Source organism: Patella vulgata, chromosome 5, assembly GCF_932274485.2.
Source record: "Patella vulgata chromosome 5, xgPatVulg1.2, whole genome shotgun sequence".
Classification (NCBI taxonomy): Eukaryota; Metazoa; Mollusca; class Gastropoda; family Patellidae; genus Patella; species Patella vulgata.
In genome coordinates, this window is record NC_065883.2 from 20957894 (window position 1) to 20979828 (window position 21935).

Consider the following 21935-nt stretch of genomic DNA (forward strand, 5'->3'; position numbering starts at 1 on the left):
AAATAGATATATATCAGCCAATTATCTTTCTTTTCAGATGGAGTGTGTGTGTGGGGGGGGGGGGGTGAAATGAAATGAAATGGGGTTTAACGTCCTACTCTTAGGGGGGGGGGGGGTGATATTGCAGGCTAAACAGGGGGGGGGGGGGTGATATTGCGGGTTAAACAGGAAGTGTTGTGTGGATTAAAACATTCATAATAGAAACTACTACAAATCCTTATGTTGTTGGATTATTTTTTATTTTTAAACCGAGGTCCACTCGGCACCAACTAGGCTATGTTGGGACTAACATATGGGGTCTTTAGCGGTGGGAGGTAACCGGAAAAACCGAATATATTCGTTCCATTCGACTGATGTTTTGCTGATGTTATGATCTGTAGCTAATTGTCTAAAGGTTACTCGATTGGCATGCGTTAAGGTATCGACAACTTTACTTCAAAAGGGCGATAAATCTGCAGCAAAAGAACCCACTATAAGCTAGTCTATTACTAATACAACTTCAATACCCTTTTTTTTAAAACAAGAAAACATATAATTTGGCTAAATTTATCTAACTGAACCACAACGCTGTTCAATTTTTAATTGCTATAAAAGTGAATTTTCTCGAAGAAGTTAATCTATGAATATAATTACAACAATTTCAAGAAATTTGATCAATATCCAATCTTACTATTTTCATAACGGTATTATTTTTTGTCGACGTTAACTTATTTCACGTAACGTCTGGCATGTCTTTCAAATAAAATTTCTATTCATATGAAAAACATACATTGAATTTTAATATATGTGTAAACTTTAATTAAAACATGTCAATAATAGTAACGTGTCAAATAACGTGTGTTATTATTCATCATAGTAACCAAAACTAGTGCTGCCAGGCAACTAAATATACATGCACCAGCAAGTTTGTTTATGGTTTTCTTTGCTTTAACTTGCGTATTTGAGATTTTAATGGACATCTGACATTGTGTCATTACTGCCCCGCTCTTCCTGCAGAACCTAAACCGCCAATGGTAAATGCAGCTTTTCAAATACACCACAACCTCGTCCAATGATCTATTTTTAAACGCACTGAGTATAACATATCCGTCGAATATATTTTACATTTTATTTAGTATATAAAACAAAACGAAACCAAAAAAAGGTATAATTTCAATTAATTTAAAAAAAAAAGTGGTTGAATCTATAACGTTAAAGCCACAACTTTTCAGAATAAAAGTTAAATACGTAGTATACACGATGTAAGTACATCTATTTTAATTTTTTTTTAAAAAGTCGACAACTTCCAACTTATGTCATGGTAATTTAAAATTTACATGGGTTTATATTAATTTCACGCACCCATTTTTATGTTTATGATAGCGTTAAAGTAATATAATGTTAGTCTATTCTTCGTGAAGATTCATAATTTGATTGAATAATAACAACAGTCTTTTTTAATGTTCATACTTTTTACTTTTGAAATATAAGTGAACGATCTGTTGTGTTGTGCCTTTAAACTAGGTTATTCTTCCGGCCATTCCCGTAGTTATCAGTTGAGTAATACAATATCATTTGGGGTCTAAATTTTAATATTGTATTTGATTCCATATTTTAATTTTATATTTTATACGGTCTATCCCATCGTTGGACATGTTAAGTGACAGATTAATTGTAAGATTCAATCTGTGCTAGGTGTGGGGTTTCTGACATAGTATTATGTAAGATGTAATATGTTGTACAAACTTGTATACTCGGCGTGCCTTTAGACAAATTAGATGATATAAGATTAACGTTTAACAGGTATTAACACATATTGTCTAGAGTAAAGATGTGTGACACTTAATAATTAGTTTTCATTGTTCTGATTACCAACGCCTATTTACTCGGCGTGCTATAATAACAGACACCAGATCATTAGTCACTAGCCTTTCGTTGTTCTGTTTACCAACGCCAATTAACCGTAGAGTGCCTTAGTTGTCAATCAAACTCAATGTGACTACGAGTTATCCAATCAGCTTAATTGTTTCTACCACATGAAAACCAATCAGGATTGTCTGTCGAGATCACGTGACAGATGTCACTCCACAGTGTTAAAAGTATAGTTTTAGAGTTAAACGGCAATTAGGTCTTCTGAGACCTGGGGGGAGTAGATTAGATAGACGTTATTATATCTAACTACAATGACTTTCACATGTAGAGTTGTACATGTAAATATGTTATCCAGTATTAAAATATCTTTTTAATAAAAAAAAGAGTTATGCATTCTATCACAGTTGTCCTTTGTCAGCATACAAGTGCCAAGACGTCGTAACAGCTGCAGTAGCTTTATTAAACTTTCAACAACTGCATCACATTAACCGAGTCAAATATATCAATTGTATGAGATGTAACTTTCGATTAGTATTATGTTAGAGAATTTAATAAGGTGTCTGGAAAAAAACGTAGGCCCATATCTACTCCATGATTATAAAAATAAGTCACAATTCAGACGTCTCTAGATTACTAGTGCCAGGTTGTTGTTTATCATGTCTCTCAAGGTGTTACCTATAGTTTTACTGTGTATTTATGTGTGTGGCGTAATATCCATGCCACACGGAAATGGGCATCAACCACCACCACCACCACCCCCTGGGGGTCCACCTGGAGGTAAATATTTTTAGTACATACAATATTTAAGTTAAGACTTTGATTTGGGTAAAACAAAGGGTCGATTGAATTAAATTGGATGTGTTGATCTACTCTGTGAAGGGGATATATTATAGAAGTTTAGGTTCCAACCACAGACATAGCCAACAGATTTATTAACTGATACGGATGCTGTTTTCCACACTGGACGGATAAAGCCAAAAAAGCGAAACTAAAACTAGTAAAATCACGGAGTTCCTCTTTATATTTTGAACCGAACGTTTTATCGTATAGATTCTGTTCCATCACTAATCACAATGACACAAGGTGGTGAGGGAGTGGGTGTTGTTCTCTGATTCCGGGGACCTACTCCGAGAAATTGATGAATTCTGACGGATTCTGACCTCTAATCCCGGTTACCATTACCAGATCAGAATGCAAACCTCTGAACAATATACACAAAAACCGATTTGGTGCACTTTGAAGTACTCGTATAGGGCCTACCGAACAAACATCTTGAATCCAGGTTCCATCGCAAATAGTGATCCGTTGAACCCTCTCAGACCTGATGTCTTGTAAAGATATATTTCTAAAATGCATGGAGACAGCCCCACGAAAGTATTTGTGGAGTAGTTATTTACAATAAAGGTATGGCATATTTGGTATAATATAATATATTGCAAGCCATTGATTCTTTAAGTGGCATTTAGTAATTGAACAGTAACACAATAACACTATTTATGGAATAACAATTACTGGTTTATTAACATGCAACGTTTGGACGATGATACTCTTGTCTTTATCAAGCCAAAACACTTAAACTTACTAGAAAAATACTGTATTCCCTGAAAAACCCATAAGCAGCCAACGGGACGAAATTGATAGGGTCTCACTAACTTTTGATAGATAAATTATTTGGATATTTTTTTAGTTCAAATATCGCCAAATCACATAGTTTGTACGCGTGAATACATCTTTAAAGAATAGTTGGCAAAAATGTAAGGACAGTGAAACAATTGCCGTATGCTTTAGGGGGAAAGTGGGAAATGTTAGCAATATTGAAGGAGTCCAAATGGCCCCCACGTTAATTACAACACATTCAAGACTTAATATAAACTTTAAGACTATAAACGATATATAAGAATTAGTCCCAAAAATATGTATATTGTTCTAAAATCGATTAAAATCGACCAATCCTACCATAAGCCATGATCATCTAAAAGCTCATTTTACTTGCTATTGCTATCACACAGTTCCCTACATCGCCATAGACATAACTGAACGCATTTCTATCAATGAAGCTCGATCTCAGGATGTACGTAACCACATCTGTATGGGGTCAAGAAATTGTATTTTACACCAATATCTATGGGTACGATACACCAAACACTCATACACGTTATTGGTTACTTGAAAAAATTCTAAATTTGCACTCTTGAATAATCCTCACTATATCGATAATTTATAGTTGAGAATGTCCACTTAAACTCGACCCACCCCTCCTCCCCAGAATCAACCGTCGATAACCGTAACTTTGAAGAGGCCCGCCGGAACCACGGAGTTCTGGGCGCAGTCGACCTTGTTACGTCCATTACTGAGATATAACCAATTTTGACTTCCTTTGTCGACACAATAAGTCAACATTTAAAATTAAATGTTTTGAAACAAAAATATTAATCACACGGAGCTTGTCCTTTGTTATATCCCATTCAACAAAATCTATTCATCACTTTATCTCCTTACAATTTAAAACCCATATAACATGTACTAACCAAGCAACACACCTACCAATTTAGTTTTAGTCCATCCACCGATTCAGGCGAAAAAGTAAATTAATGTCCAAAGAAAAGAGGTCTAAAACCGAACGAGTTTGCTCAAATCCAGCACACTGTTTTAAGCAGATGAAGGAAAGTGGAAGGGAAATTAGGTCTTATTTTAGTTTACGAGGACTGAAATGTAATATGCTGGTGGATCGTATCTTCCCAACTCTTTAATTTAAACATAAACTAGTCTCTATCATCCAGAAAAATACTCTACGAATATTAGTCTGGATTCCTCGTCAACATTAGAGAATAATAGGTCATCGGCTAGATTATCCGGTCTTTTACATTATCACAAAGTCTAAGGGAGGTAACTAGTCCTAAAACAAGATGTTGACGCCCATGAAATTAATTTAAGAATGCCATTTCAAAAAATCCATATGATTGCATTGCCAGTTCAAAATCCAACACTCTTAATTTGTTTTATTGTAAAATTTCCCTCTTTATGGGCCATATATTATTATGTTTTCTACATTAATCCTTTTTTAAAGCAGGAGCCAAGGGGGGTAACCTAGCTGAAAAGTGTACCAATTTTCTCCTAAATGGTATCAATGTATGTATATCTGGTATCATCAGAATGTAAGTCTGCCGGGTTTCTGGTGGTGGGTGTGGTATTCCACGCCCAAAATGCCATGCCCCCCAACTTGTCTAGATTAGCTCAAAAGTGTACCACATGAAAATCGCACATCTTCAGGTATTACAAAAACACTGACAGACATTTCTAGTGGTGGGGTACCCCTGACAGAGCTATGTAATTGCCAGACATTTGTAGTGATGGAGTATCCCAGACAAGAGTTATCTAATTTCCAGACCAAAGCTAGGCTAGATTAGCTCAAATCTGTACCACCTAAAACAGCTTTGGAGTTGTTCAGTACCACCACAGGAATCATGAATGACCACTGCCAGACAGTTTGTGCGGTGGGTTGCCCCTAACAGACACGCCCAAAATAACACGACCCCAACTAGGATAGATTAGTCGGCACTGTTCCTGTAGTCCAAAAAATTAAAAATTGTGCCAGGATGCGTAGAATACTAATACCTAGCACATATGGAAGAGGTGATAAACTGCGGTTGTAGGAACAATTTTATTTTTCAAAAACGCATTTTTAGCCCCATAAAATGTTTTTTGCCCAAAAATCAATTTCTTGCAATCGCAGTTTATCGCATCTTCCATACGTGCAAGGTATTAGTATCCTACGCATCCTGGCTAAAAATCGAATTTTTTAGAACACGGGAACAGTGCCTGCAAAGCTAGTCAAGTTGGGGGCGTGGCATTTTGGGGCGTGTCTGTTAGGGGTACCCACCGCACAAACTGTCTGGCAGTGGTCATTCATGACTCCTGTGATGGTACTGAACAACTCAAAAGCTGTTTTAGGTGGTACAGATTTCAGCTAATCTAGCCTAGCTAAATATTAGATAACTCTTGTCAGGGATACTCCACCACTACAGATGTCTGGCAATTACATAGCTCTGTCAGGGGTACCCCAGCACTAGAAATGGCTGTCAGGGTGTTTTTGTAATACCTGAAGATGTACGGTACACTGCAATAAGATTTTGGTGTGGTACACTTTTGAACTAATCTAGCCTAGTTGGGATTCATGGCATTCAGGGCGTGGAATACCAGATTTACATTCTGATGATACCTGATATACATACATTGATACCATATAGGAGAAAATTGGTACACTTTTCAGCTAGGTTGACCGGCTGGGCTCCCGGTCTATTTTGTCGTCACGATTGATGTTTGTTTATATTAATGCAGGAGTTATGAAATTTATTGCGGAAAGGGGAGCAATTCTTACTTGACTTGGCCAAAGCTACTGGATAATCAACCATATTAAAAACCAAACTCGCAGTTACGCATGAGCAATGAACTTTTCGTCAAATATTGACTACGGTCCCAGACCCTCTCAGTACGTTGAAGACTAGGGGATTCTGGGTGACTGGGACTAAAAATAAACCAATTATTTTTATTTTCAGAGTTAGAGAGGTGTGATATTGTAGGCGGTACCTGTGTTACACAAGAAGAAGGCTGTTCCGGAACGATTGCGATATATATTTGTATGGATAATAATCAGGCGTGCTGTATGGATTAAACATCACTTATAACTCTACATAGATGACGTCAAAAATCTGTCACAGCCCGTATAACAAAACAATAATAAAAATTGTAACGAAACCTAAATTTGCATATATTATTGTTGTTTTCTTTTCTTTCTTTTTTTTAAAAAAAAAAAAAAGTTGTTATTGCTTTGTATTGCACTCAAAAGAGCCGTCCCATTGTTCTCATGATTTCCGTTACTATAGTTTGGTTAAATATGAACACCAAACACAGGCAATGTGAGTGGTTTATTATACTGGTCGATGGTCGTATTATTAGGAGAGTCTATACACCTGTTCCATTGAAATCCCATATGTGTATATGAAACTGACATTTGAAAACAATTTTGGCCATTAATGGTATTTTTAAGTTTCCGGCGTAATTTAAGTTTACGTTGGACATAAAAATTGGAATCGGCAGATTTGGGTTATTTTGTTCGCATAAGGCTCCATGTACACATCCGGGTGCACTTTAAATACCCCTTCACAGGTCGAAGAAGAGTGGATGGAAACGTAGCTGTCCTCGCAGAATTCCTCTCGTAGCACACTGCATGGAGCATGCCCACCTTCATTAACCGGTAATTAGTGCAGAAATAAATCTGATTAAAATACAGATCTATTTTTTATACTTTCGATGGTCTCCACTACATGAAGTAGTAAAGACCAGTAAAACGAAATACAAAGCGAAACGAATTAGGATCTGTGTTATAACCAGATTGTGCAGAAAATTAAGATGTAAATTTTAAAGGAAAATAGATTGTCATCCCACAAAACATATGAAATTGGCAATTTTATTTTTGAAACAGATCAACAATTGTACAATTAAATTAAATATACAAAGAATTACGTCCCCCACCCCACCCCACACACACTTCATATGATTTTAGTGTAAATTCTACATTTTACCATTTTGTTTCTTATCCGTGTTTTCTGATTACGAATTTTATACCACATAAATATATTAAATAAAATATAAATCAATATATATAAATAATTAAAAATATGAAATCTGTAAGTTCTTTACTTAAAGTTTCATGCGGTACTCCACACTCATCAGAAGAAAAATACAAATGAAGTTTGATTACACGAGGCATGGTAACAACGGTTGACGGGCGTGACGTCAACAGTATACATATATATCGCTCAACATTTGTCCAATGCATTTCTCTGATTTTGCTCCCAATTTATTTCCTACCATGATTTTGACTTCTGAAATCCTTGTCCAGACCATGACTTCAGATATTCTGGCGGGTATCGTACAAGGGGCATAACATACGTTCTCTTTAACAAAACATCGGATACCACATCTCGAGAAGTTTACATGGCTTAGATATATTAATAGTCTTATATATTGTGTACTAATATTATGACAACAGATGTCGAAGCAAGACTGCAGTAGTTGACTAAAAATGAACATAATGTACTTAGCGTTCATATGACATCATGCTGATTTGAATACGTTGTACAAAATAAATCCTACAGTAGATCTAAGTTAAAAGTCATCTCGAGTGATATTAAATAGGGCTGTTCTTCTAATGTTGTTTTCAAAACCAAAACGTTGTCCTATTTTACTTGCAGTTTATCACTACCATTAATTTATGCCTAAACATTTGTTTGGATTAGTCTAAATTACGAAAATCCACACATCTTAAAAAAATTAGTTTTGTGTCTTATTAACAAATTAGAAGAGAAATTTGTAGACGTATTAAATTCTGCAAATGTGTCGACGATTTGTGTAGCACCATGGGTCTTCTGTTAGACGTGAAGAGCGGGGGAACCAAATCCGGTCGCCACATCCTACGTATGACCCATGCATCTTTTCTTACTACATATCTTAGTAGCCTTGTGATCGTCTAGTATTTTCACTTCACGTTGTGTATTTACTTCTTCTTATCTATCTCAGTTAGTTAAGACGTTTGCCTTACCAAGAATAACAATGCAACAGTTCGTTTTTACATTTTATATATCATAGACGGATACATGGATACAGGCATGGTATAGGTTACAATACTAAAGTCATTCTCTCAAACCTCATCCAGCCAGACTCGCTGGGCGAGTCTGCTGATAGCAACTGTTACATCTTTTCCCTTCCAGTGTCAGTGTCTGTCTGCTGTCTGACGATTGCTCACAAATATGATAGTTTTGTAGCTTTGGGTTTTGGACCTTCAATTATCTAATTGGTCAAATATGTAAATAAGTACAGAGATTGGTTAAACAAGCCAAATGATGCAATCTTAATTTTCCTATCACATGTAATACATGATATTCTTATTCCCACAGAACCAGCTAATGTTTACCAAATTATAACTCTTTTTTATGTAACAATATGCCACTCACTCGCTAACTTGATTTAAGTACATATATGTGAATCTAATAATTTGCCAAAGATATTAATTGATACAATAAAATGCCATCATTTTTCTCTATTCCTTGTCTATAAATTTGAAAATAATATCGCAACGACAATATTTCTACACTTGACTGTAAACTCCAGTGAGGTAATGAAGTTCAATGATAACTTTCCAGAAGCAGTAATAAAAATCCCAGAGTGATGATACATAAAGGCGTAGAATGTTTCATTCTATTGGTTTGTAGAAAGAGAGCATGTTGAGGCTTATTGTCAATTTTTTTCTTTTTGATCTCATTAAACCCCAAATAGTTTTGAAAGTTGCTTCGTTCGCCATACCAGCTACAAAATCACAGTTTAAATTTGTATTACGCAAACAGTTTATGACCGAGACTGTGTTTGTCACCAAAGCAAAATGTTTAGGCATGTCTTTAATAACTGCATCTTTTACCTTGTGACGTAAAACACCATAAACATAGACGTCATCTATCCAAAAGAATGGGGACGTTTGTACGGCACGGAACAGTTCAGGAATAAGCCCACCATTCATAACCACAGCAAACCCGCCACAATAGGGCCATGGATAGCGCTGTAAACCTCGAAATTGACTTCGTCTAACCGACCATTTACCAAATCTTCGAATATGTGAGTTGTTATTAACGGTACACCACATAGTTTTACCACTGCCAGGATCGGGAAACTCCGTAAGAAATTTCCACATATCAAAAACGGCATCATCATCAACTTTAATTACATACTTTGCATTTCGACAATTTTCACTGATCCAACGCAAACCCATTACTGCTTTATGGGTAAGATCATGGTATGTATCCACAAAATTGCCTTGGATAACATCCCCATGCATTCGAGCCTCGTCTTCTATCTTCTTCTGTTCGTTTTGATTCCTACTCGGAACCCCGAGTAGAAAGATCACTCGAATCACTGCTGGTTTAAAAAGATAACGCGATGCATAAGTGGTTCGTATGTTTTCACGTCTAGCAAAATGTTTAATCGCAGAATGCACCATAACGAGTACTGTTACCTGAGGAGTGTCCATGCAGATATTTTTATTATTGATAATATAATTACCGTTCAATGTTAATGGAAATGTTTCTGGGGATATAGAATTGGATTTGTATAAATAATTTGTATTTCGTTTCTTAAATTTATTACTGGTTAAATTCTGGGTTGTTGATTGGTGCGGAGTTGAGGTAATACTTATGAACGTAGCCTGTGTCGAAATGAAACCACGTCCCATTGTGGTATAGTGATTATTATTTCGTTTAGGGTTGGTATTTTGACTTATATTCAGAAGTCGTTCCATAACTCTTAGTCTTCTATAAACATATATTTTGCCGTCATCAACCAACGAGATATTGATAAGGACAAACATGTATAGAAATATTACACACAGGATCCCCGGTACCTTCTTTTTAATGCAGAGACGGCATTTTGCTTGTCTCAACATTTTCAACTAACCCTTTTATCTATCTAATCTGAAAAGAAATGTTTTCATTCTTTAGTTCCGTGTATATGTCGTTTAAAAGGTTATTATTTTCAAATGTTAAGAATTATTAATCATCATTAATTCAACTTGTGTTTTATTCTCCAAATAAATTGACAAATTAGATAATACGTTTCAAAACGACACTCTTTGTTGTTTTGTAGGTGAACCAGACTGGCGGTAAATTAATCATATATTAAAGAAATTCTATACCAACCCCTTTTCGAAGAATTTCATTTTCTTTAGCAAGGCTTTGCCCCTGTACTATATCACTATCCAAAATAGAATTAGTATAAAAGGTTGAATTCGTTAGTTTTAGTAAACAGAGGGTCAACAGATGTCAAATAATATTGATTAAGGTATTGATAATAAGTAAAAATTATTGATTATATAATAACCCACAAATCAAATAAAATTAATGCTTTTTTTAAGACATTAAGTTTATGCCAACAATTCGCTCGGCATTAATGTTGTATATTTATTCCATTTTGTTTATGTACGTTAAGTAATTAATGTGGTTAAAAGAGGGCATCCGCGGTGGCTCAGTGAGTAAGACGATGCCTCGCTAACCAATAGGTCTTGGGTTTTCTCCTGGCTTTTACCGAGAAAGTTCCTCGGAATTTACCCCTTATGAGTGGTGCAGGACGGATGGCCTGGCAAGGACCATATTTAGTCCTTAGCGTTCTCGTAAAATATCTTTTGATAATTGGAATTCGTATTAAAACTGGGCCATAGCACTGTCCGGAAAATGTTAAAGCTGTCCGTATGACGAAGCTACTGGTAGGGGTGTGTTGGGTTGCTGTGCTTATTCAGTCCAAAAAAAATATATGTAGCCTTTGGAGTTTGGGCGTTGGGCATAAAACCCGAAATGCAGCCCCTCCTACCCCTCCCCACCCCCACCCCTGGAAAAAAATATTGTCGGTCGCAAAATCAGTGCAGTCGATCGCAAAATAAGTGCATATGTCACGCTACTCACGCAAAACTTTAGTATAAAATAACCATGTCAACTTATCATGTTTGATAAAATATTATGTTTCCCTCTTATTCTGTTGTGAGTATGTACGTGACAAGGAGTAGGGTCGCCTGTCCAACCTCGTGGGTTTTCTCCTGGTCCTCCGGTTTCCTTCCACTGCTAAAGACCCCTACGCGCAAGCGAATTATGGAAATAAAATTGAACCATGTTAGTCCCGAAATCACCTAGTATGTATCGAGTGGACGTTAAACCCCATTTTTTTTCTCTCTCTATCTCTCTCTCTCTCTGTAGTGAGTATGTTGGTCGAAGAACAAAATTTCCTCCAGGGAGAAAAATAGTCGGTCCCTAAAAATATGTGTAGCCTCAAAATTATGCATCGGCGACTTAATGAATTAATGAGATAAACAAACATTGCCAGAATAGATCCCAAATATTTAATATATTATGTATTCGCATGAATCCGTGAGCCTAAATTGCATACGTCACACAAAACTATAATATAAAATAACCATGTATACTTGTCATGTTTGAAAAAATGTTTTTCACTCTTATTCTGTTCTGTTGCGAGTATGTTGTTCTAAGAAATGCCCCCCCCCCCCCAAGGAAAAAAGATAGTCGGTCTCAAAAAGAGTGCTCACCGCAGTGGGTCTCAGACTAAATGAATTAATGAAGTAAACATACAATGCCAAAATAGAAGGGAATAATTTTGTGTGAATCCGTGCACCTAAATTGCAACGGCATAGTATAAAATAACTTGTCATGTTTGAAAAAAAAATTCCCTGTTATGTGTATGTTGATCTAAGAAATTAAGAGAGCTTGTTACGAAGATTTTGATATTTCAAAATACATTCTTGATTGTCATACGAATGATATTAGCCGAACAGTGGTAAAAAGTTATCGGAAGCATAGTTTGTTTCAAAAATACGTAAAAAAATCTTTAAATTATGAAATTTTAAGGCGATCTATATAATTGCACATAAGAATTTTTAAATCCCAGGAAAAAATTGAAACGTATTTTACTCATGTTGTAGATGTTTTCTGACCACCAGGAAATGGCATTTCAGAGACCAAGTAAGCGCCCCACTGAGATAAAATCCCCTCAGGCCCAGTCCTCAAAAATGAAAAATTCCATTATGTCATCATTTTTCAACTCCTCTGTCTTATACTATCTCATCACTATCATATTCAGAGTTGCAGTAAATCGCCATGTTAGTCGTACAACTAAGTGAGTGGGTCGTGGAGCGACAGACTGTAGAATTGTTTTTTCTACTCTCACAAAACAAGCGAAATTGACTGATTGGCCTCAAGATCCAGTCCCATTTCTTACCCTCTCGTTAACGAGAATTTGGTTACATTTGCCATGACATTGACAAAAATTTTCAGGCCCAGTCCCAAAAAATTAAAAGCTCAGTTACATATCTGAAATTTTTTCGCGCCTTCGGCGCTCGATTCCATTATGATATCATTCTTCCACTCCTGTTGTCTTATACTATCTCAGCACTATCTTAGCACTATCATATTCACGGTTATAGTGAACTGCCCAGTTAGTATCACTGGTGTTTGGGTCGTGGGGCGTCAGACTGTACAAATGTTTTGTCAACTCTTGCAAAACAGGCGAAATTGACAGGGACAGATCTCGAGATTCTGTCCCGTTGACTCACATTTCTGGTCCTCTCGTGCACAAGAATTTCTCCCAGCAATGACCTGATATGCCAGGATATTGACTAAATTTTTCAAAATTTCTCAGGTTGCTCAGTGTTATAGCCACAATCATCATATGACATGGACTTTATCTCAACTTAAATAAAACTGCTATCCGGCGAGACAACGATCAGCATACAACTATAGAATTACCGGTATACAATACAATTCTACCGGGACGCTCAATGTTATAGCCAGTATTTTGTTGACATTTATTGTGGGGTGGGATTGTGGAAAGCGCCCTAGATTTGGAACCGCCCCACCCCACCTATTCCCAGCTTTAAGATCAGCTACTGTGCTGCGTCACTCGTACTAGGGGCATGTGTATCAGTGGGTCGCATTTTGGCTAAACACCCCCACCCCCCGTTCAAACAAAATCGGACTGTTCTACCGATTGCGAGTATTCCAGTGATTTAAGAGAGGATGAGTTAGATAAATACCTACGGAAGACCAACAGGGTCAATCAAATGAACAAAAAATATTCTGATTATCTTGTCAACGAAAACCAAAAACATTTTTACAGTTAATCATCAACGGCTTATATGATTCAAATCTGTTGAAAATCGGAATTGATTATTGTCTTGTCATGTTAATAAATGTCTAATTAATAGGTGTTTTTTCACAAATTGAATATAAATCAATTTACATATATTCATATTACATTAATATGTGCTTTTAGAACCAATTTTGTATATTTCAAGGTTCCAAAAAATATATCAATACGCCCTTTAAGAACCCACTGACGTATAGTATTATTTAGGTAAATTTTTATCACATTTTTGGCCGTTTTGTTTTCGTTCGTTTTAACATTTACACAGTCATATAAGTTTTAGTCGTTTTGGATTAGCCCCGTTTCGTCTATATCCCTTTTAAACAAGCCGTTGCCATCTTTACGTTTCGCTAAACCTCTATTTAATTCGATTGAATCCAGGCCCTGCAAATTATCTATCGTTGCGATCTTGATTTTGAATTCTTTAATAATTAATTGGGGTACATTCCGGCTTGGATTTTCAAATATTCTGAGAGATGTAAATGACATTCTTTGGCTTTAAAGATACATTGTCCAGAAAGTATTTATCGGGTGGCTATTCCGAATACAATTATGGCAAATGTGGTATATATGGAAAGTATATACATCCAATCTTACTGGAAAAATAGTGGATTACCCGAAAAACAACCATGGGGCAAGCACTGGGCAAAAATGTCAGGGTATCACTAACTGGCAACCCGACTGTTGTCTGCCAGCTTATTGTGTGCTAGCTTGGCTGGGAGCGGTTGTTATTTCTTGACCAAATGGTTAGGCGGTTTTGGGAACAATGATGGCTGTCAACAGACAACAGACAATTAAACGGCGGAAGAAGTAGTTGACAGAAAATGATTAAGATATGTATGCTAAATGAACATTAAGTAACGAAATATACCTTCTGAAAAATCGACCTTCTAACAACGGGTATCTGCCGACGAATACAAAGTTTTGAGTGGCATTTGAAGCAAATTTTTGATAGATTAATTAGTATGAATATGTTTTTAGTCCAAATATTCTCTTCAAAAAAACGTAGGGGATATTCAGAAACAATACAAAACTGCGGAAATGCACTGCTGTTTTTATTGGAGGTAACCAGTGTATGCTAATAACAGGCCAATTGCCTACACATGAACATAAGCAGTTCATATGGGCTTTTATCTGACGGCCCCATTTCACTCGCAAAAAGATACACCGTCAAAAGTGAAAATGGACGTTTTTGATTTTTGTCTTATAATGAGTAATTGCTCCACCAATCCTCAGACATTCGGCAATTCGTCGTGACATGCTCCTAATCAACCGTCCAATCACGATTTGGGAAATCTGACCCACTCCTCTTGCAGTTCCACGGCCAATTCTTGCAGTGTTGTCTGTTGACGTTGACGTCGACGAACACGTCTCCCGATAAAATTAAACGTAACACGTTATAGCAAAGATACGCTAAACAGTAAATCTTATGTAAGGACCGATAGGAAAGCAAACATGGATAGATAAACCAGCACGCGGCAGTTTTCATCAACACTTCCTTGAAGTGTCAAATTTGACAATGAACCCCTCATACTTGTATGGCGCTATTGCGTGTCGCATGTGCAGCTCAGTGGTCATCTGTGAACATACTCTCAAAGCATGTCAAATGTCCATGACTATTTATCATATCACAACCTGCATAGGTATTTGCATTTCAATACCCCCTACTTTTTTGAAGAGTATTTGCAATCCTGGAAATAAGGCACCTGTCACTGACAATGTCACTGTCACTGACACTGGTGCCTGTCATTTTGTCCGGCACTGATTTGTCTTTTTTTATTGATATTATTAATACATGTCAGGCACTAAGTTGAAAATGTCAGGTACTATTTTATTAGTGCCTGAAATTTTGTCAGGTACATCTAAAACCGTTATTTCCAGGCCTGAGAATTTGGGACTAATTCTTATATATCGTTTATAGTCTTAAAGTCTATATTAAGTCTTGAATGTTTTGTAATTAACGTGGGGGCCATTTGGACTCCTTCAATATTGCTAACATTTCTCACTTTCCCTTTAAAGCATACGGCAATTGCTTCCTTGCATTTTTGCTAACTATTCTTTAAAGATGTATTCACGCGTACAAATTATGTGATTTGATGATATTTGAGCTAAAAAAATATCCAAATAATTTATCTATCAAAAGTTAGTGAGACCCTAGCAATTTCGTCCCGTGGGCTGCTTATGATACCGAAATCACACAGTTTGTACGCGTGAAGGTATCTTCAAGGAGAGCATGAAATCAGTGAATCATTAATAAATGATATCGAATAGAGTATGAAGTTGGTGGAACTATGAAGTTAATGAGTGTATGAACTTAATGATTGGTTTTTAATGAGGGCATGAAATAACGAATGATATTAATGGGAGCATGACCTGAATTTGCCGATCCCGTAAATTACGGTGTAACGGTGATATATTCGAACGTTTTTTTTTAAACCGGATAATAATTGTGACCTCTAGAGGGACCACAAGCTAAAAACGCGATTTTTCGTACAATCATCGGCCATAAATCAGGAAGTTACGGTCCGTTATGAGCGAATATCAACAGGAAGCGGGATCTGTGGGTTATAAACATACATTTCAAGTTTAAACCAAATCGGATAAAAATTGTGACCTCTACAGTGTTCCCAAGCCAAGCTAAAAAAAAGTGATTTTTCTTATAATCAGGGGCCATAATCCATGAAGTTACAGTCCGATATCGAAAGGAACTGAGATCTTAGGGTGATAAACCTATATTTCAAGTTTCATTGAAATCGGATAAATATTGTGACCTGTAGAGTGTTCACAAACAATTGTGGACGGACGGACGGACAGACGGACAGGGGCGACGACAATATACGCCCACATGAAAATGTGGGCGTATAAAAAGAATCCCTGTTAAAGGGACTCTTCCACCCTTTCTATCCTTTGCAGTGAAAGTTTCTTCGTCACTTTTTGGAAAATAATCAAATAGTTAAATGTTGTATTCATACGACCCGCCACAGCCTGAACAGCCATTAGTATAGCATGATATATTATGGGACGGCACCTTGTCGAGCTTGAGATGCGCCCTGGTGTACTATGTATACAATATTTTATGAAGTGAAACCATTCCAGTTTTTCATACGGCCGGCCACAGCCTGAACAGCCATTGATGTAGTATTTATACAATATATTATGGAACAGAACCCTTTCGAGCTTCAGATGCGTCCTGGTGTACTATGATATAATATTTTATGGAGTGAAACCATGTCCAGCTTCATACGGCCCGTCACATGCATGATCTGCCCCTGGTGTAGTAACCTTTATAATATTATGGAACGGAACCTGTTTATATACAAATCTTCTCAGCAGTTACTAAACCTTTTTAGTGCATTAAAATATTCATTTAAGGACAAAGATTATTTGATTTTAACAAACCCCACATATAAATAAAGTATTCTTCTGTGCAAGCAGTAGCTGAAAGGCCACATTTCTTGGATGCTAAGCACTTTCTTTCTTCTCTCTGAAACACATGCAAATTAAAACAAGCCAACAGTGAGGCTGATGTCCCCCGCCGAAATAGGAAAATAATTAGAGGACACATATAAATTTATCACAAATTATCTTTTACAAAGTATTGAACAATCAAACAGTATATCTTTACTTATAGTCTAAGCATACAATGTTTTTGATGGAATAATTATAGCATATTAAGGGGAAAACATGCTCTATGCCTACAGATCTAGAGTTTGGTTGTATCAACGGGTCTATTTTCCATCTTGCTGCAAGTTGTGCAAAGTTCACTGTTTTCTTTCTGTCATTAAATGTCAATTCATTATTGCATACTACATATTTAATTAATTTATAATAGTTTCTTTTTCAATTTGTTTTTTCCATTTATTTGTTTATTTACCTTGCCTATATTCATTGTATTGGATTGTATTGGAATTGCTCAATTGATGCTTTTATCAATACCTGGTTATAATATTATGACATGTAATGTGGCAAGTTGAGTCGGGACATGTAGGCTATAATGTAACCTAAATGTATACATAAGTGGATTTCGTTTCATTTTTTTCGAAAATATTGTACAGATAAAAGAGGAGGAATTACAGGGGTAATACATTGGAAAGCTTCTTCAAGAACTAAAGCATAAACTATATAAACGAGCTTATAAAAAGGAAAAGTTTGTATAAAGACGTTTCGTTTGCACAACTGGGTGATGATAAATCACGTTTTGTCTTTCTAGCAGACGACACCGTTTTACGGCGAAAGCACGCGCTCTATTTGTGACGCTTAATTTATTTTATTATTCACTCGACGTCATCACTTAGTAGACTTACTATTTTTAATATGTTGTCTTCGGTATAAAGCTGTTTATGCACAAAACCAAATACTATGACATAGAATATTTTGTTTCATGGTTTATCGGCATTCTATTTGTCACTCATTCTATCGCTATTTATAGAATAGGCTACCTTGGTTACACAACTACGGTACCAAATGTATCTATTAATAAACTGCTCCCACTCCCAGGCTACAATTTGTACATGCTGTGTCTGCTAACAGGTATTTCCTAGATATCAACGGTCAAATTTCCCCGAATATTATTTTACATTTCTGTGATATGTAAAAAGGTTTGTTAAAATTAAATATTGAATACGATTTTATTGGAATGTACCAAGTTTCATCAATCTCACTTAATTAGAACTAAAGTTATCGTGTCCCAAAGCATCAACCAATCAAATTGCTTATCTCTGCTTACCCTAAGCGGAAAATGCTCATCTTCGAACTCCATCAAGGCATTGACCTAATCAACACATACACCAAGTTTGAACATTCTAGCTCAATTAGGAAGAGAGTTATCGTGCCCCAAAGTATCAACCAATCAAATTGCTTATCTCTGCTTACCCTAAGCGGAAAATGCTCATCTTCGAACTCCATCAAGGCATTGACCTAATAAACACATACACCAAGTTTGAACATTCTAGCTCAATTAAAAGTTATCGTGTCCCAAAGCATCAACCAATCAAATTGCTTATCTCTGCTTACCCTAAGCGGAAAATGCTCATCTTCGAACTCCATCAAGGCATTGACCTAATCAACACATACGCCAAGTTTGAACATTCTAGCCCAATTAGGAAGAGAGTTATCGTGTCCCAAAGCATCAACCAATCAAATTGCTTATCTCTGCTTACCCTAAGCGGAAAATGCTCATCTTCGAACTCCATCAAGGCATTGACCTAATAAACACATACACCAAGTTTGAACATTCTAGCTCAATTAGGAAGAGAGTTATTGTGTCCCAAAAAGTGTGACGGACAGACAGACGGACGGACGGACGGACGGACGGACAGACAGACGGACCCATTTTAATAGTCCCCTGCTTTCTTCGAAAGGCGGGGGACAATGAACGGACATTAAAATATTCATCTAACGACGAAGATTACTCGATTTTAACAAACCCCACATATAACGAAAATCTTCTTCGGTACCAGCAGTAGCTAAAAGGCCACATTTCTTGGATGCTAAGCACTTCCTCCCTTCTCTCTGAAACACATACAGATTAAAATGAACGGGCATATTTTTAATTAAAGATCCCTGGACCTTTGATCGCAATATTCCATATACGTAGACGTCATCTATCCAGAAGAATGGCGACGTCCGTGCTGCATTAAACAGCGCAGGAACAAGTTCTCCGTTCATAATCACAACAAACCCACCACAGTAGGGCCAGGGATACGTTTGATATCCTTGGAACTCACTCACGGGAACTGCCCATTTACCATATCTATGTACAATAGCTTTGGGCATAATATTACACCACATCGTTTTGCCGTTTCCTGTTTCAGGAAATTTGTTTATAAATTTCCACATGTCGAACACTGCGTCATCATCAACTTTTACCACAAATTTAGCGTTTCGACAATTTTCACTGACCCAACGCAGACCCATTACGGCTTTGTTCGTTAAATTGTGATACGTATCCACAAAATCGCCCTGAACGATATCTCGGTATAATTCGGCTTCCTTTTTAATATGGTACTGATCAAGATTATTGTGTTTTGCTGGTAGTCCGAGTAGAAATATCACCCGAATTACCGCAGGTTTGAAAAGATTACGTGATCCGTAAGTTGACCGGATGTTGTGTCGTCTGGCATAATGTTTAACAGCGGAATGGACCATGACAAGAACGGTGACCAGCGTTACGTCACTACATATATTTTCATTGTAAATGACATATTTACTCGTTACTGTTAATGGGTACATAGCTAACGATGTATACTTAATTCCATTTCTATATGTTCTCCGCCCTTTTGGGTCGGGTATCCTCGATGTCATCTCTTTTGGGTCAGGAATATTCGGTGTATATTGAATTCCATTACTATGTGTTCTTCCTTTTGGATCGGAAATTTTGGATGTATATTGAATCCCATTTCTATATGTTCGCCCGTTTGGATCGGGAATCCTGGATATATATTCAATTTCATTTCTATGTGTTCTCTCTTGTTCAATTTGGATCATGGAAACATTTTTATTTTCGTCATCAAGTATTTTCTTTAAAACTTCAATTCTCCGATACATGTGCTTTTTGATGACCTTCATCGACGGATCCTGGATGAAAAAATATATACATGTAAGAAACAAAAAGATAAATATCTTTTCGTGTAAAACTGCTCTTAACGATCGATATACAAACATTTTCATCTCAGCATTTTGAATATCTGAAAAGATAAAAGTGTAGGCCAATAATTAAATGAATTCTACGATATTAAAATGAGCTGCAGTGAATTTTTACAAGTGGTTGGGGGTTGGTTTTAAAGGCTCATCAATGGTTACGTATGTAATGCGAAGGGGGAGGGGGTCGGATTTCCGCCCACACTTCTTCAAATTCAAACTAATAATTGTTCTATTAAGTTCATGAGAATTGGCGAACGATTAGACACACGTTTTAAGGCATTATGATAGATGAGTTTCAAGACGTCAGAATATTGATAAACGTTCATAAAAACTATTATTCAAAATACTGCATCTTCTAACAACTGATGATTTCGCGAGCAACCCATGCTTTATATACTGCACGAAAAGGGGGCGTTGCCAGCTGTTTGTCTTGAATTAAAGGTGACAGCACGTGCTTAAACTGTTCTACAAGGAATTGGATTTTTGGCATGGAATTCGATTAAGGGAGAGAGAGAGAGAGAGAGAGAGATGGGGTTAACGTCCACTCGACACAAACTAGGTCATTTCTGGACTTTCATGTTTCAATTTTATTTCAATAATTCGCTTGCGCGTAGGGGGTTTTAGCAGTGGGAAGAAACTGGATGACCAGGAGAAAGCCCAGGAGGTTGGACAGACGACTCGTCTACTCCTTGTTACGTTCAAGAGGGGATTCGAAACCACTTGATTCAATGACAGACCTTGTAATTTCACGCGCACGCGATAAACCACTTGACCACCCAACCTCCCCAATTCGATGAAGAGGTGGCAACGACGCAATCGAGCCAAACGTTTCCTTATAGAGAAACAGTATGTTAGTCTTAATATGACCGATGTATTGTATTGACGAGATGTTAAACCCCATTTCTTTCATTGTCCTGCAATCTACTGTGCAATATCATCAAATTCACCGGGCGGTTATACAGTTTAGTTTCCTATGCATTTATTTTTTCTATTACACCTAAGCAGAATCGTCGGGTGGAGAATAGGGTGGGTAGTGGGTAGGCCACGCTATTTATAGTTATATGATTGTCTACTAACCTTAAGTATTATAAAGACATCTTTACAATCTTTGACATAAGTAAAATAGCATAGCTGATAAACTAGAAATAGTTTTCAAATATGCGTAGTATCAACACCTGTGAAGGTATAGATTATTTTATTGAAATAATGACTGTAAACGGTTCAATTTATTTAATATCATATTCTGAATAAAAGTACACTTGAATTATAATAATAGCACTTGGTATTGATTAAGTGTATCCACTTGTAACTAATGAGCAAATGCTTGATCGAATATTGCATATTATTCAAATCACGTAATATCTGCAGTTATAACTATTAAGGGTAAGGTAAAGTGACAAAAATTGTCACAACACCTGAAATGGGGGGGGGGGCCTCAAAAAATCATTCACAACACCTTTAGTGCCTTTATTTTGGTGTCTAAATGTGCTTGAGATGATACTGAACAATAAAAAATGGATGAAAATAAAAAAAAAAATGACTTTGGAATTTGTAACTTTGGAAAATATGAATCAAATTTCCTATTCAGCACTGCGCAGCTACAGGGTAAACAACTCAACATGGGAAATCACAAAGTCTCACAGAGATACCTGAATATATACACTACAACCATCAAGACTTCAAATTTTTAA

General features: G+C 36.6%; 1 protein-coding gene and 1 long non-coding RNA gene across 2 annotated transcripts; one reads left to right on the forward strand and one right to left on the reverse strand.

Annotated features, from left to right (window-relative positions):
• The first annotated feature begins 1894 nt into the window (after positions 1-1894).
• Positions 1895-6612, forward strand: LOC126822211 (uncharacterized). Its single transcript, XR_007680722.2, has 2 exons — positions 1895-2628; positions 6408-6612. It is a non-coding gene; the product is annotated as an uncharacterized LOC126822211 (long non-coding RNA).
• A 9388-nt stretch (positions 6613-16000) lies between these two features.
• Positions 16001-21367, reverse strand: LOC126822207 (beta-1,3-galactosyltransferase 1). The gene is made up of 2 exons (XM_050550955.1): positions 21322-21367; positions 16001-20288 (listed from the first exon to the last, which is right to left on the reverse strand). The coding sequence occupies exon 2, from the start codon at positions 20269-20271 to the stop codon at positions 18997-18999; it is 1275 nt and encodes a 424-aa protein (XP_050406912.1). The 5' UTR covers positions 20272-20288; positions 21322-21367; the 3' UTR covers positions 16001-18996.
• Between the last annotated feature and the right edge of the window lie 568 nt (positions 21368-21935).

Excerpts from the sequence above, each read along its gene's own strand:
- LOC126822207 (XM_050550955.1), bottom strand. The coding sequence starts at position 20,271 with ATGAAAATGTTTGTATATCGATCGTTAAGAGCAGTTTTACACGAAAAG.